General features: G+C 39.5%; 1 protein-coding gene across 1 annotated transcript in view; it reads left to right on the top strand.

Moving 5' to 3' along the window:
• Otogl (otogelin like) overlaps positions 1–16653 on the top strand; it is a 142555-nt gene that overhangs the window by 34389 nt on the left and 91513 nt on the right. Inside the window, exons 16-21 of the mRNA XM_076554398.1 lie at positions 4744–4868; positions 7240–7449; positions 10062–10227; positions 10795–10869; positions 13623–13675; positions 15714–15876. Of these exons, the coding sequence (XP_076410513.1) occupies positions 4744–4868; positions 7240–7449; positions 10062–10227; positions 10795–10869; positions 13623–13675; positions 15714–15876 (792 nt within the window). The remainder of the gene's footprint in view (positions 1–4743; positions 4869–7239; positions 7450–10061; positions 10228–10794; positions 10870–13622; positions 13676–15713; positions 15877–16653) is intronic.

Here is a 16653-nt window from a genome sequence, read left to right as displayed (position 1 = left end):
TTATTGTATCACTATCCCCAATTAGTGTCCTTGTTTTGTTAATTAGAGAAGAAACTGAGTCCCAAAGGGAAAAAATCATTCAAGGTCACTTATCTTAGGACTTTTTAAAGTTTTCCCATTTAAACCCCTTTTATCCATGCAATTTTATGCAGTCCTAGGTATATCAATATAACATAGAAACATGTATCAAACATCTAGTGATAATAATCTACAGGGACAATTATTTTGAACAATTATTTGCTATAATATATTTTTACCATTTATTAAAGATGAAAGCGAATTTGCATACTAAGAAGATGAACGTGCTTGTTCATTTTTGCACAAAGAATTGAATTGAATATACCATACTGCAGGACATACAGCATCTTCCACATCCCCCAGATTCACTCAATATTTTGATTTTTGTAATCACAAACACTGAGAATGCTGTTTCACACAAATGTGTAGTACAAAATGGTAGAGATACATTTAAGGTCATTTCAGATGTTCTTAAAATTTTTTATCCTAATCTTAAGCCAAAATAGAATGATTTTTAAAACAAAATGCAAATCAACAAGTAGAACAGTAATCCTTAAAAAATGAACATTCTACCACAATGTAGTCCAAAGGTATATTAATTTGATATTTACATGGGGGGATGGTGTTAGGAAAATATTAACAAGACATTTTCTAAAATAAGGCTCTATGCTTGCGTAAGAGTAAAAATCTTTGTACAGTTCACACATCGTAATTCATAACACACAATATTCTCAAGGTGTTCCAAGCAGCATTTGTTGGTGCTGTGTGGCATTTCAGTATGTGAAGTGTAAAGGGTCTGGTGTGTGTGTGTTCAGAACCAAAGTTGCAGTACAGTCACGCAATGCCACACAATTGAGTGTTGAGAGAAACACCTTGGGTCACAACATATTTGATGAGATGTGATGGTATGTGTGTATTTTATGTAGGCCAGAAGTCACCCTTGAGTGCTGCTCCTCAGACACCACTCACCTTGTTTTTTGAGACAGGATCTCTATAGGTTTGGAGCTCATGATTAGTGTAGGCTGGCTGGCCAAGCCCCAGGAATCCAGCTGGCTTTACTTTCCAAGTGCTGGGGTTATAAGTGTGCTCCACCATTTTGTACATGGGTTTTAGAGATAAGAAAATGTCTCATGTAACCCAGGCTGGATTTAAACCTATAGTGTAGTCAATGCTCATCTCGAACCCCTGATCCTCTTCCTTCTACCTCCCAAGTGCCGGTCTTACGGGCACGCACTCTGCATGTGACTTCATTGGTCTTGGAATTGGGTTTGGGTGGTTACCCATTTAGAAACCTTTGACTGTTGCCAAACTTTTCATGACCTCTTTTCCTGTGCATGACTCCATATGTGTCATGACCACGGTTTAAGAAGCTAGGACCTAGCTCCTATTCTGGAATGAGGCTCGGACTTACGCAACGTGACTCAGGATGTGGCTGCCTGCTGCCTCCTGTGTGCTCCTTTGCTACATATCAAGTTCAGTGGTCTGCTTTTAGCAACTGGCAGCCTTTTAGAAATCTTAGTATCATTTGCATTCATTATTAATTGCAGTGAGTACTGGTGTTATTTGATACCACTGTTAGCTATGAGACAAATTTTGCTAAGTTCATTGGATTTTATGAAAATTGGTGTTGCATTGGCAGAAAAACAATGCAATATGTTTGTCTCCCTTAATAGGAGAATGTGCTTTGCAATACCCGTGAGAATCCGCAGTGCCTGGTTCAGGGTCATGGTGTAAGTACTAGCCATTTGGTCTGAAGCCTACTGGGAACCAGTTAAGTAAGATGACTCGGTTCTTATCCTCCACAAACTGATGTTGCAGTATCAGGAAGGGATTTTAATCATTAAGAAACATGGAATTAAACAATAACAACCCTGATGCTGGGTCATGGTGGCACACCTTTAATCCCAGCACTTGGAGGTAGAGGTAGGCGGATCTCTGTGAGTTCCAGGCCAGCCTGGTCTACAGAGCGAGATCCAGGACAGGCATCAAAACTACACAGAGAAACACTGTTTTGAAAAACCAAACAACAACAACAACAACAACCAACTAACCAAACAACCAAACAACAACAAAACAACACTGATGGCTGTCGGGAGTGGTTAGGAGCTGGGCTGAAGGTAGGGTTAATGGAAGGGAGTTGTTGATCAGTGGATGAATAGAAATCTGTCATTCAGCACAGTGCCAAGAGTCAATGTGTTAGATACTTGAAAATTGCTAGGAGGCTAAATGGCAAATTTCCTCATGTAATAATGACAAGAATATGAGGTGGTACCTATGTCCATTAGCTTGGCTTGACCATTGCACAGTGGGTACATGAAATTTTAAAGAGCTATATTGTACTACATGCAACTTTAAGCTGGCCCATAATAGCTATGTAAAAGATTCTAACTAAGAAATATTTAGTGATAGGTGAGAGAACAACTAATAATGCATATAATATATTAAGGTAATTTCAAAATAATAAATGTTGCTCTTTGTGGTCATAGCCAGAAACAGAGTATAATAAGTATAGAGGTCACTGTGGCCTCATCATCCAGGGAACATGCCATAGAAGAGCTGTTCTCTAAATAACATGTGTTTTTCCCCCCTCAAATACCTTCATACATAATCTTTCTCTTTGTGGTTCTTTCCTTTGTAAATGTTGGTCATGAACGCTGATTTAATATTCAAACCAAGCAGACATTATTTGCTTTTTAAAATTTAGTTTATATGTAGCCAAAGTCAAATCTGGATTAGCTGTTAGAAGAATATTTATCATTTATCAGTTTTCTCACCAAACTGCTAGGGCTATGAGCATTAGGAGGTGACCCTTGGTTCCTGTAGTCATAGGACTTGTCCATCCTGGATGGTCAACTGCATTGAACAGGACTTTTCATTGCACACCAGGAAGTGCACTGAATGGGCAAGGAGAGCTGACATTTTAATTAAAAATTTAAAAAGTAAAGTTTATTTTACATTATCTCTCATGTCATTTATTTGCTTTTAGATTTTTTTATTTACCTGAAGTTAGAATAACAATGTAGCTATCACATTTTCCAAACAGAAACCATGCTAGGAGGCTTGGCTCAGATGTCCAGAAAAGACATTAAGCCCTCTTTCTTGGCCTTGTTTGTCAGAATGGGTTAGCAGTCAGTGGTTAACAGATGGCAGATCTGTCTGCCACTCTCCAAGGCACCAGGCTCCTCCATGCATAAACATTCAGGCGCGATAAGAATGCAGGATAATATTTCAGTCAGAGATAACTCTTGAACATTGTTTAGCTTTCCAACTAAAGTAGTTAAAATTCTTTACTTGACAAAGGTTAATGCGAATCTACAAACATAGTTTAATGGAAAAATATTAATTGAGAATTTGTTTTACATGCCCTGTTAGGGTAAGTCAAGTATGGTGAGCTGAAAGGCCATTTTATAAAGTGAAACACAATAAATAAACTGGCCTACATTCTGGTTCCTATCTTTAACAAATTTATTGTTTTAAGTCAACTAAATGAAATAAGAGAGCCAGGCTCTGGGTAGCTCCTCCTGGGAACCCTGAGATATTTTGCTTTCCCTGGGAGGAGACAGGGAGAAGGAAGGCAGGGGAGAGACATTAATAGAACTCAGGCAGTTTCTTGAATCTTAATACCTTCATCTTAACAAAATGAGACTTTTATATTAGGCTTCTTATAGGTCTTTAGCATTCTGGGGGCTTGTTGAGGAATAGGAAACGGAAGAAGGAAGTCGAGGGTCAACTTCCGTAGTGTCTTATGCACCATTTTCTTTCTCTCTCTTCTCTGTCTTTGAATAAGTGGTCTCAGCTAGATGGTAACCAAAGCACACATCTTCTAGGGTGCTAGGAGAGTGGAGTTCAAACCTACACTTCTGTTCAGACACAGTGTAGCTGTGAGCACAGGCCTACACACCCTTCAGGAGACTGGATCCACCTTGATCTGTGCAGTAAACTTCACAGAGTCTGGCACAGTGCCTGGTTGGGAAATCACTTAGTCAATGTTGGCTGTTGAATTAATGAGTTTTGAGTGCTGCTGAAGGTGGAATCTCATATTTGGTCCCTGGATGTTGTAGTCTCACTTTAAAAATGTGGTTGTTTCTCTTCTGCTTTAGTCTGCTGAGGAAACAGAAGATGTGGGGAAACTTGAAGGAAAGGTCACATTATATCAGTTTTTGCCCCAATTTTAATGTATTAATTTTGCTTAGTATTTCAGGCCTTATAATATAAATTGATGCAATGAGCCAAGAGTATAGATTATTTTACCCCATACTCCTTGCCATTAGCTTGAAAGACCATGTGAACTATGTACTTCTAGGTCTCCACATTTACCCTAATCACACTCAGATTGAATTTTTGATTCTGTGTGTTATGCTTGGTTATCTGAGTGGGAGCAAGGCCCGATCTTTTGTTTTCTTGGATACCAGCTTAATGAAACAGATTAACATTTCTCTGAGGTACTGCTTTGCTTTCTTTATAAAATGGGCATAAGGTTGTTTTCTTCTCAAGGCAGAAATGAAGATTCAGTAACATTATACATGTCCATAATCTAGCACCTTGAAAATCTTAATAACGGCACGCCAACATATCTATATCTCTTAAAAATTGACAGAAAACTTGAAGTTCTAAGATTTATTTGAACATTAAGCAAAATCGTATTTACTTATTTGAATATTTGAAGGCTACGTGCCTATAAAATGAATGAGAGAGACTATGGTGAGCATTTTCTTGGCTTTCTAGTTCTCCATCAGGCATGATAGAAGGAACGCCACAGCTTCATGCCCACGCGTGGAGAGTTTCCTCCACTTGTTTCGCGCCTGTCCATGTCCCGATGGTGGACCCCTGTAATATTAACCAACAGAACAGTAAGTCTTCCTTTCTGCATGTAGACTTAGGGGGGATGCTCAATATGTTACTCTAATTTTATAATATTATGCTATGATTTTAAATTATGATTTATTCATTATGATAAGAGCACTGCCATTCCTTATGTGTTTTTGTTCAATCATATGCCTAAATCCATGCCTTTGAAATGCAATTGAGGCTATTTAAAAGAACAGAAAACAACCCATTGCTTTGCATTTAAAAATTTATACATCATGGGTATTTATAATTTTCTTCTACTCACACACAGGCCGTATTTTGGGGTTTTTGGATTCTGGAAACACTCTCACACTGCTGTTATAGTTTAAGGATGCTCAGCTTCAGTTTCATAGTGTGGTAACTCAAGTGCATCTCCTATTTATTCTTACTCACAGCAGCTGTTAAAGCTTTATATGCAGGGGGCCCATAACTTAGTTCAGATGTGCTGGGAAGAACATATAATCTTGCTCCCAACACTTTAAAAAAGAAATGTGTTGGATGTTTTTAACGTGACAAAGAGGATTGTTAATCACTCCCACTTTTTAATCTCAAGAGTAGACTGGAATCTTGGCCTATATGATTTATTACTTTGAAGTCTCATTTCCATTTTCCCTCCTTTCCATTTCGATATTTTAAAAACGAATTTACTTCTGCACCTAATCTTATTTGGTTTTTAATACCTTGTTTCTAACATTGATGATTTCCTTCTTGCTGCTGCAATGACTTTATTAGTTATCAAATTACCATGTAAAGGTGTCAGTGGAATTCACTTGATAAGCCGTCCCTTCTGGCTGTGCTTTTATTAGCCTTCACTTCGTATCATTTCCCCTATTTTCCACCACTTTCCGAAACTCCACACTTGATGCCTTCTGTGGTCCATGCTTTAGAGATTTTCTTTTTTACTTTAGCTGTGAACTATGATTTCTTAAAACTCCCAAACAGGTAAATTAAGAAAGACACCCCCCCCCACACACACACACAAACAGAAAATAGATAAAAAGACAATAATTCTGAATAGGATATTTTCTCACAAGGACCTTCTTGAGTTACCTTTTATGTAACAACAATATGTTTTGATCTACAGTTTCTTAGAACACAAAAGAATGGTCTTTCCAGTGCATGATTTTACTCTTTCAGGATTCTTGGGGTTAGGACTACGTCTCTCACAGTGGACGGTCACTTGTTTTGCATATGTATGCATATTTAACGCAAAAAATAGTACTTAGGTAAATAGCAGATTTTGCCTTCTTGTGGCAGAGAGGGGAGAGTGGGGGGAGGGAGGCTGGGGGCGTGGGAGGAGGGAAAGAGGGGGAATCTTTGATTGGTATGTAAAATGAATGAAAAATTTTTCCTAATTAAAAAAAAATAAATATGCCTTGGATCTGGGAGGAGTGGGAAGGTGAATATGATCAAAATACATTGTATAAAATTCTTAAAAGAATTAGTGAAAATGTTACACATAAATATACTTGATGTCCACAACAAAAGAAATTTGGTCTTGTTCCTTGAAAGCAAAAAATATCTGATGTCCATCTGTCTCTCAGTGCCAATGACAATACAAAGACTGGCTGATTTTTATCTACGAGGAAACCAATGCATGTAAGGTACACTTACATCAAGGAACCACATACCTCACCTTTTCTCCTTTTCCTGAAAGACAATAGCTCCCTGATCTTGTCCAACTTGTTTCGCCAGTCCTACACAGGATTGTATTTGGTCAGCAACTGATCTGAAGTTGTGATTATAGGAACCTGCTTCAAATAATATGATGACAGTTATGTCTCACAGACTTCAAAATACATTCCAATCGCTAATTTCTATTCACTGTTCACCCAACCCCTCACACATCGATTAAGTCATCAAACAAAAGAGAGCTCCTCACGCTTGCCAGACATTGGACACTGTGTTGTGCCGATGTTGAACTGGATGACTGTGACATCTGCCCCATTGTCTTTTACCCCGAGACGCCATTGGAATGCAATGATGGCCAGTCCTGGGATAATTGTGTTTTCTACAGACTTGTCATTACATCCATTATCTGAACCACTCTTGTCATGCACGGAGGCCTGGAAATACTAATCCCCAGTCCCTCAGAGCAGGTTTCCTGAGGTGACCCTCAGGCCTGGGCTGACTGAGGCTACTGCTTCTGTCAGCCCATGCATTGCTCATGTTATTTTTGGCTAAAGGACGATTGAATGTGTTGTTCACACATTGATTTGGTGCTGTTCCCTGTGTAAGTTGCTTGACTTCTTGGCTCTCATTTAAAGGAACAATACCTTAGGAAAGGGAGGTACTCGAGTAGTTTTGGTAACCCACCCTTAGAGTAATATCTGGTCTGGTGTATGAAAGATTCATGGCTTCTTGTTCTGTCAGTTGGGTATGCCGCGCACTGTGACGTCATCCACCAGGAGCTCTTTGCTCCTTGCCATGTCTACGTGAGTCCAGGGCTGTATTATCAGCTCTGCCGCCATGATGCATGCAAGTGTGGGAGCTCCTGCCTGTGTAACGCTCTTGCCCACTACGCCTACCTGTGTGGCCAGCGTGGGGTGCCTATTGATTTCAGAGCACAGATCTCATTCTGTGGTGAGTATGGCGGCACAGGCAGATGACCAGGTAACTCTTTTGAGGGGTTGGCATTCCTAACGGCCACTTTTAATTTTTTTCAAAGAGAGGTCAATATTGTATATGAGTTATTTGAAATGTTCTTATAAGTGTGTAAGTACTGAAAAATAAATGAATACTGTTTGTTTAAAGTAGATATATGGTGGATAAAAGAACTTATAACCTGAGGAGTGGGCACTATAATGCTTACTTAGCTTGCTTCACTTAAACTCACTGGAAGAGGGAGAGGGAGGAAGGAAGGGAAAGGAAGAGAGAGACACACCCACCCACCTCCACACACATACAGAGAGAGAGAGAGAGAGAGAGAGAGAGAGAGAGAGAGAGAGAGAGAGAGAGAGAGAACACGAATAACTGTTGTTAATTATTTATTACAAAGTTAGAGTATGATTATGTATCTTGAAAGAAGCATTAGAAATAACTTGAAAATTTTGAGACTATTTTTATCCTGGAAATGTCATATCTAAATATTGAAGAATATGGAAAAAGTTGATGTGAGTGACACAGCTGATCTATATTAAGTAGGTCCAATGTGCACTTGGCAGTTGCTCTTTCATGTTCTTGAACTCTGCTACTTCTGGTGATGATGTCTGCTGTTCCATTTAAGGGAAATTCTGTATGTTTCCTATAATTATTTTTCCAGCTAGGACTCTTGGGCCTCTTTTGTGTGTGTGTGTGTGTGTGTGTGTGTGTGTGTGTGTGTGTGTGTGTGTGTGTGTGTTTTAGTAAGTTTCCTGAAAACTGTTACATTCCCTGTTGACACACAAAAGCAGGGCTCAGCCTGCAAAGCTGGAAATAAATACTAGCCCTTAGGTCCCTTACACATCTAACCCCTGCCCTTGTCCCTTCTTCCATCGAGGCTTCTCATCTTTGAGAAGTCAGCTTGCAGTTCTTCCAATTTCTGGACGTTTTGGTTATAAGCCTAACCTTTCATGGCTGAGCCATCTCTCCAGCCTGGCTCTTCCAATTTCTTGTTTTATAAGGGACTTTCCATTCCACATGAGTGAAATCCCAGATCTAAGATGACTAGGACCAGCACCCCGCTCCTCTGCTTCAAAGCTCTGTGTTTTACTTCCCTCTTTACTTACGGCATCTGGAATCCTCTCCACTCTTGTGCTCACAAAGTTACATCACACATTTAACAATTTTATGGTGTTTGAATCAGAATGGTCAAGGTGTTTGCTTTAGAGTATCTTAAATTTTTGTTTACCTTAAATAAAGGAAAAAACTCTTAAAATCGAATTTTTATTAGTTCTTAGAAATTTTCAGATGTTTTTAAATTTACTATTATATTTTTGAGAATTTTACACATGAGGACTCTGTATCATTTCCACTCACTTTTTCCCTCCAACTTCTCCAGTGTCTCCCCATTCCCTCTCAGTTATGACCTCTTCTGTAATCATTATTATTGTATATCTATGTATAAACACCACCTGCTGAGTCTATTTAATATTGCTCATATGTATATGTGTTGAGGACTGAGCACTTGGAATTAGACAACCTATCGGAGGGCTTCCCTCTGGAGAAGACTGATTCTCAACAGCCCTTAATTGCCTATAGTTCTTCATCTGGGGGTAGGAGCCCGTAAGATTTCCCCCATCCACACTGGCATGTCAGCTGGAGCTGTCATTGTGAAGATCTATTTTAGATGATTTTAACTAGCTTGCCATTTTTAGTTCCATTCGATCTAAAGAGAAATTGGTAGTTTTTTTTTTTTAAATAAAGTATAAACACGATTTAAAAAAAGAACCCAAACCCTTTATGGATCAATAAAATCAAATTGTATCACCTTTATAGACAGATGCTTACTTTGGTTTCAAGAATATGATAAATGTGATAATGACCATACTGGTTAGTTTTTGTCATCTCGACACAATTAGAGCCATCTGGGAAACAAGAATCTCAGCTGGGGAGTTGCCTCCATTAGACTGGTGACATCATAACTGTGAGACATTTTTCTTGACTGTGAATTGATGGAGAGCATAGCCCACTGTGGGCGGTGCCACCCCTGGATAGGTTGTTGAAGAAAGGGTAGCTGAATATGCACTTGGAAGCAAGCCAGTAAATACCTTTCCTCCATGGCTCTTGAGTCAGGTCCTGGTGGAGTTCCTGTGTTGACTTTTCTTTGTGATGGACTGTGGTTAGGATGTGTGAGCCAAATAAACCCTTCCTCCCTCAAGTTGGTTTTGGTCAGTGTTTTATCAAAGCAATGATGAGCAAAGTAGGATGAAGGCATAGCACTATGAAGACTTAAATTAACACAGGAATTTACTCAGGCCGTAGGACAAATAAATATGGTACAGGAATTAAGACTGCCACAGAATGTCTAAGTTAACAGCATCTGAAGAATAGGAATCTCACTTAATGTTATACTCTTACTGAGGCCAGGGATGTTTTCCCTATGTCTTTGTTTATTCATTCATTCATTTTATTGATTTTATTTTCAAATCTGTGATGTGTTCACTGATGCAAGATAGTGTTTGCCGTGTGATTTATATCCACTTTGATATCTACGTGAGTGAACATATGTGTCTATACCTGGGGCTCCTTCTTAAGTGACACTTGTCTGTCCACAGCCGTGGTGTGTCAGAAGGGCATGCTGTACCACCACTGTTCCTCGCTCTGCCGGCGTTCCTGCGCCTCTCTCTCCTCCCTCGAGCAGTGCAATGACGATTGTGCAGAAGGCTGTAATTGTCCCGAAGGCAAATTCTATGAGGACACACTTCACTTTTGTGTGCCCATGTAAGTCACAGGGACGGCTCAACAACCATAAGCCGGGTTATGTTTGTTTGTCTCCTGATAGGCCAAATGAACTTTTGTGCTCATTTCTTTAAATTGCTAAATATCTTTTTCTCCCTTGTTTTATTATATAGTTTTTTTTTTCTTAATGTGGTGAGCTACTCGCCGAAAGCAGGGATGCTTCTTACTTGATTTCTCCACACCCCAATTACTAGCAATTACATTTCCCTGTCATGTGAGTGGTAGGATGGTAGTGTCCATTCTCGCTCAGAAAGTTCTTAGCCCTCACAGGAAGTGAAGACTTTGGTTTGCAGATGTAGAGTTAAAAGATGCAGCAGATGGGTTTTTCTGAAATGCATTTCAGTGATGCTTCTTGGGACTCAACTAACAGTTCAGAACTAGTTTGACCTTCAAACTCCGTCTGGTTAGTTTCTGCCATTTGTACATCAGGACTGTGGATGGTGGCGGTCTACAGTGACCAGTTGCAGAGCGAAGAGTCAGCTGTCATTTCAGTTGTATTGGAAAAAAAATTCCTGTCTTGTTTTATTTACTTCACCTTTCCTCTTATAGATATCATTGCCGGTGTCATTATAGGGGAAGCATTTATCAGCCTGGGGAGCTTATCCCAACACCTTCAGGATTATGGTAGGTATCGATGAATATAATATAATATAATATAATATAATATAATATAATATAATATAATATAATATAATATAATATAATACAATACAATACAATATAATATAATATTATATATATATATATATATATATATATATATATATCACATTAGAGTGTGAAACAGGAAATTGCCTGAGACATGTACTGGTGAAACGGAAGCCCTTTAATAGGTTTTGGTTCTTTAGTAGATGTTAGGAATGGGGTAGTAATTCAGACTACATCTTGAGGGCTTATGGGTTCATGGTTCATCTACTGGCTCAGAAAAAAAAAAATCAATTCTGGGATAGCTCTGAACAATACCATACACAGAGGTCACTTATCTTCTGATGTGTATCAAGCCTTGTTCAATAGCACTCATAGGATAACACCCACTCCAGATATAACCTGTCTACTAAAAATACAGTCACATCCACATAGCAGGACCTATTTATCCACATCTATCTCCTAGTAGCCTCCTTATAGTGGCCCTGCAGGTGTTCACCGCTGATCCTCACGTATGGATAATGGTAGCAATCATATCGAGCCAGAACTGTGTGTTTTCTATTATCCTGGAACTGTTCTGGGCATGCTGCATTTATGATCAATTAAGCACTCATGACTATAAACTGCAAGAGATAGGGTCTGCCATTTTCTTCCAGTTTATACAGAAGCAGAATGAGGCACATGTAGTTAAGCCACCTGATAAATAATAATGCTGGGATTTGTGCCCAGGCACCTGGCTTGGCTGTGTTTGCTCTACTGCAGACCTTGCTTCACTGCTCATTTTGTATTGACAGTGAACTGTCACTGGGTGGTGGTGGCGCACGCCTTTAATCCCAGCACTTGGGAGGCAGAGCCAGGCGGATCTCTGTGAGTTCGAGGCCAGCCTGGTCTACAGAGTGAGTTCCAGGAAAGGTGCAAAGCTACACAGAGAAACCCTGTCTCGAAAAACAAAACACAACAAAACAACTCCCCCCAAAACTATCACTCACACTCAACTTACCTTTATAATTATTTCCATCTCCTCCCACCCCCTGATTACAACACAAAGAAATCATTGCATCTTTTCTTGTGTAGAATGTACTACCTTCTATAGTTTCCCAAGCCAGAAATCTGAAAATCATTCTGACTCCCTTCTTAAGCTCAATTCACTCAGCCTTAAAAACCCTAACAACCTTGGATTTGACTTGATTTTATTTTCTTGGTGTAGGTGAAATCCATTCTTTCCTTCCCATCCCAGTGCCTTAACAATGACACTCACCTTTTCTTTCCGGTGCCTTTCTAAAAATTGTCTTTGCTTTAAGTTGCTATAACAAAATACCAGAGGCTGGACACTTTATAAAGATTTACTGAGCTCAGTATTACAGGAGTCCACCAGAATTGTGGCCACAGGGAAGAGAGAGCCAAGGGAGCCAACTGCTCATAACAACCACCCTTGTAAACAGTCCAGTTCTGAGAGATTAATGATGATTCACTCCAGGTAATAAACACATTTATCTCTTTTAGAAGTAGTTCCCTGATGACCAAATCAATATGTGCCTTAAGTCTCTCCTTCTAACAGCATCACCATGAGGACTAATCCTTAACGCAAGTTTGGGAGTGAATAAATTATAACAAAACCATTGCAAACTGGTCTCCTGTTTGAGTTCTACTTCCAAGTGTTGGAAGAGCCTTCTTTTGAATTTAATATCCTTAATATTGTTGATTTAAGTTTAGTAAAATTAAAACCCACCCTTCCTTAGTGCCAAAAATAAAGCTAATTAGCGCTATGACCTTATCTGCTTCCCTGTCAAATGCCTCTCATCCAGGAGAAGTACATTAAGAACACTTGGCTGCCTCAGTTCCTCTATGGTATTTGCCGTATGAATACACCTCTGAGTGACATTCTATTTCGAAAAATGTGTGCATGTGGTTTTCATGTGATGTGGCCCTTTATATATCAATTCCTTCATTTTGCAAGTGTAGAACACAGTCTTGCTCTAAAGCCGAAGGGAAATCTGTGCTGGAGTTACTGAGGGCTGGCCTGTGTTCCTATTATGTTAACTTCTTGAGGAATTTGCGAAGTTCGTTTGTCTGTATATGGTTTTCCTCTTAATGTTACAACCAATCACATGGCGCTTGTGACTCAGTTCGTCTTCAGTGAGCTGCCCCAGGATGATTGTCTTAACATTCACACTGACCATCTCACTTCTGGTTTTAAAGACTTGGGTAGCTCGGCCCAGGAAATAAAAATCATCACATCAGAGCAGGATCTGGCTTTAACCTCTTTTACCCACCTTATCTCCTGGCACCTGGTCAAGCAGAGCAGTGCTTTGTATATTGTAGTTTATATATTTCCACTCAACATTACAATCTTTTTCTCTGATCTAAGTCTATTCTTCAGAATTGTTCCGGGTTTACTACCTCTGACTACTTAAATGTCAATTATGAACAGATTTTTAATGTTTTTTAAATGTATTTTTGTGTTGAGTGTGTATAAATCAGTTGTATCTTTTCCCCTTGTTACTGAAATATAAACACTTGGACCAGTCTATTAACAATACTGTGGCGTTTCTATCGTCATATCTTTCACAAGACCCCTTATATGGAGCTGTTTGATAAAAGATGTCAAAATGAAATGGCTGTCTTCTAGCTGGACAGAAGACAGCAATTTATTTGTATAAAACCCAAGGTTTGGGTCTATCAACTAACATTTTTTTTTTTTTTTTTTTTTTTTTTTTTTTTTTTACTTCTAGCCAGTGTTCAAATGGGACTGTGAAATGTGATGAGCCAGCAACGCCCTCTACTGGTGAGTTCCAGATAAAGATTTTCCCGTGGACCTTGTCTCTCAAACACTGCCTCTTACCCTTCTGAAGGAAGGCATCCAGTCCCTTCCACGCTTTCTTACCCAAGCACATGCATATAGTAATATCATGCAGTCAGCATAGTGTTCCAGTGATTCCTGACTTTTTTCACATCAAGAATTAGAGAGTATTTGAGGGACAGTTGAAGGTAAGCATATAATACTGTCTAGAGCAGTGGTTTTCAACCTTCCTAATACTGTGACTCTTAAATATATTTTCTCATTTAGTGGTGACTCCAAACTATAATATTATTTTTGTTGCTTCTTCATAACTATTATTTTGCTACTATTATGAATCATAATGTAAATATTTTTGGAGAGAGAGTGTTGCCAGTGGGGTCCCGACCCAGAGGTTGGAACAACTGGCCTAGAGACAGCTGAGGCATGTCACCTTTATACTGTCTACCCCAGCACCAACTCAGGTAGCCAACAGGCTTTAGGAATATAACCCAGATTCTGGTTATAACACAGTTGTGGATCAGAAATCAGAAAACTCTATCCTGGACCACCACTTTTCAGCTTTAATGTGTACACAGTGGACTGGTGATCTTGCTAAGCCTTAGGTTCTGATTCTGATTGAGAAGCAGTACCAGAGATTCTGAACGTCTACCCACAGCCAAGGTAATGTCAGTGCTCCTGGGGTCTGGGGTGTGTCTGGGTAGCATGGTCCTAGTATTAGTCGAAGTGAATTGAAAATAGCATGGAATAAGAGCATGGTATCAACACTCCTATAGTCTGGCACTGAGTGGGTGGAGGCAAGACCATCCAGATTTCAAGACCAGATTCAGCTATGCTGAGTTAGAAGCAAACAGGGCTTGTAAGTAAGACCCTATTATAAAAATGAAAATTAGAAACATTAGGTTTATTAAATATATCCATTGCCATTTCCTTTAGGATGCTACTTTCCACTAGGAGTATGTATCCTGAAGATCTTCAAGTCAGAGAACTTACTGTATGATTCTGAATTTTCATCAGATGAAGAAATAGCCTCAGATTTTCAGCAACTACAGAAAAATTCTGGGCAAATGACAGTTCTTGGTTTTCATTCTGTTAGACAGTGAGATTTAGGCTCTGTTATTTATTTGAATACACAACTATATATCATTATAAATCAGCTTGGAGCTGAGCTTAGTGGCATATATCTCTATACTCTCAGTTAAACAGGATAAAGCAGAGGCAGGAATTACAGACCAACCTGCACTTGATAGTGAGACCCTGTCTCTTCAAACACAAAATAAAAAGATGTCCTTTGAATTACATGTTCTAGATTTGCTTTGTCAAGATTTAGGTCAGTCTGGGGGTTCTCTACAGGTTATGCTACTGGGCCTCACCACGAACACAGTAGCTACTGGGAATCCTCACTATGTGCCTCTTACTTAAAGGCAGCTCCTAGTTCAAGTAAGGATGCCTAGGCAGCCTGCTTTCTCTGTGGAATCCTCACGATTCTATCCTTCTGGTCCTATGTAAGTGTCTTATTTGACTCCTGACAGATCCAAAGCTTTCTGGAGAAGCAGGAAGTCCCCATCATGCCTCTATAACAGTGGCCACTTCTATACTTTATAGTATAGTAAAAACTGATAAAAATAATTATTCATAGGTCAGGCAAAGGTCAAGAAGTAACATGCATTTATTGTGGTTTCGTAAGTGTTGAAATATATGTTATAGTTTTCAGCCCTTAAAAATTGGCGTTTGAATTAATCAACATATCCTGTTTTTGTACTTCAAGAAATTATATGCTACTTATTGAAGTGCCAGGGAAGGTGGCTAAGATTTTCAAGTCTGGAATAGCTTTTGGAAAGTTTGATGACCAGGCAGACTCTGGCTAGGTAATGTTGATAAGCTCATCCACTCAAGGATCACAGCATGAGAGCATCCTTTAGTTATAGCGATGCTCTGGTCTATGGATTTTTTCCGGATGGTTTGTGCATAAGACTGTGAAGCAAATACAAAGTTAAAGCTATGTTATCTCTGCTTCTATCTGAAGTCCCCATCTGCCCAGAAGGGAAGGAGTATTTTGACTGCAGGTTTCCTGACCCTGAATTACCAGCTGGTGGTATAAACTGCGAGACCACATGTGCAAACCTGGCCATGAACTTCACCTGTGCTCCATCCTCACCCTGCATAAGTGGCTGTGTTTGCGCTTCGGGGTGAGTTCCCTTATCTTGCTAATACAATCCTCCAAGATTTACAGAAAAAGTAAGGTCTCTTAAAAATATTCTTGGGGCCAGCTCGATGGTTCAGTGGTTAATAGAGCTTGCCTTGGGTGTCTAATGACCTGAGTTGGATCCCTGGAACCCACATAGGGGTGGAAGGAGAGCGCTGATTCCATATTCAAAGCATGAAGCACTTAGGTCCATGTATGCCTATCACACACACACACACACACACACACACACACACACACACACACACACGCACACACACACTTAAAAATAATTTAAAACTATTTTTTACAAGAATAGCTAAAATCTTTTTGACCAGTAGTTAACTTTGCGTTGGTAGCTACCAGATTATTGTAACTATTTTGCTAAGCTAATTTAACATTGTGCAATATCACTAGAGTCATGCACTGAGTTGAAGAGAGAGCACATTTTAAGATAAGGTTGGGATTTCTCCCTTTTCAGCTATAGGTTTGGAAAAAGTGACACAATCAGTCACCTTCACTCAAGGCACCTGTTGCTGGAGAGCTTCTCTCCAGGTTCCACCAAACCCCGCAGTCCCACAATCCACGTATAAAATAATCACTCAGACACTTATATTACTTATAAACTGTATGGCTGTGGCAGGCTTCTTGCTAACTGTTCTTATATCTTAAATTAACCCATTTCTATAAATCTATACCTTGCCACATGGCTGGTGGCTTACCGGCGTCTTTACATTCTGCTTGTCCTGGCGGTGGCTGCAGTGTCTCCCCCTCCTTCTTC

The sequence above is a fragment of the Peromyscus maniculatus genome, chromosome 18 (genome assembly GCF_049852395.1).
Source record: "Peromyscus maniculatus bairdii isolate BWxNUB_F1_BW_parent chromosome 18, HU_Pman_BW_mat_3.1, whole genome shotgun sequence".
NCBI classification, from domain to species: Eukaryota; Metazoa; Chordata; class Mammalia; order Rodentia; family Cricetidae; genus Peromyscus; species Peromyscus maniculatus.
Note: the sequence above shows the minus strand (reverse complement) of the source record. Positions and strands in the feature narration are given on the sequence as shown.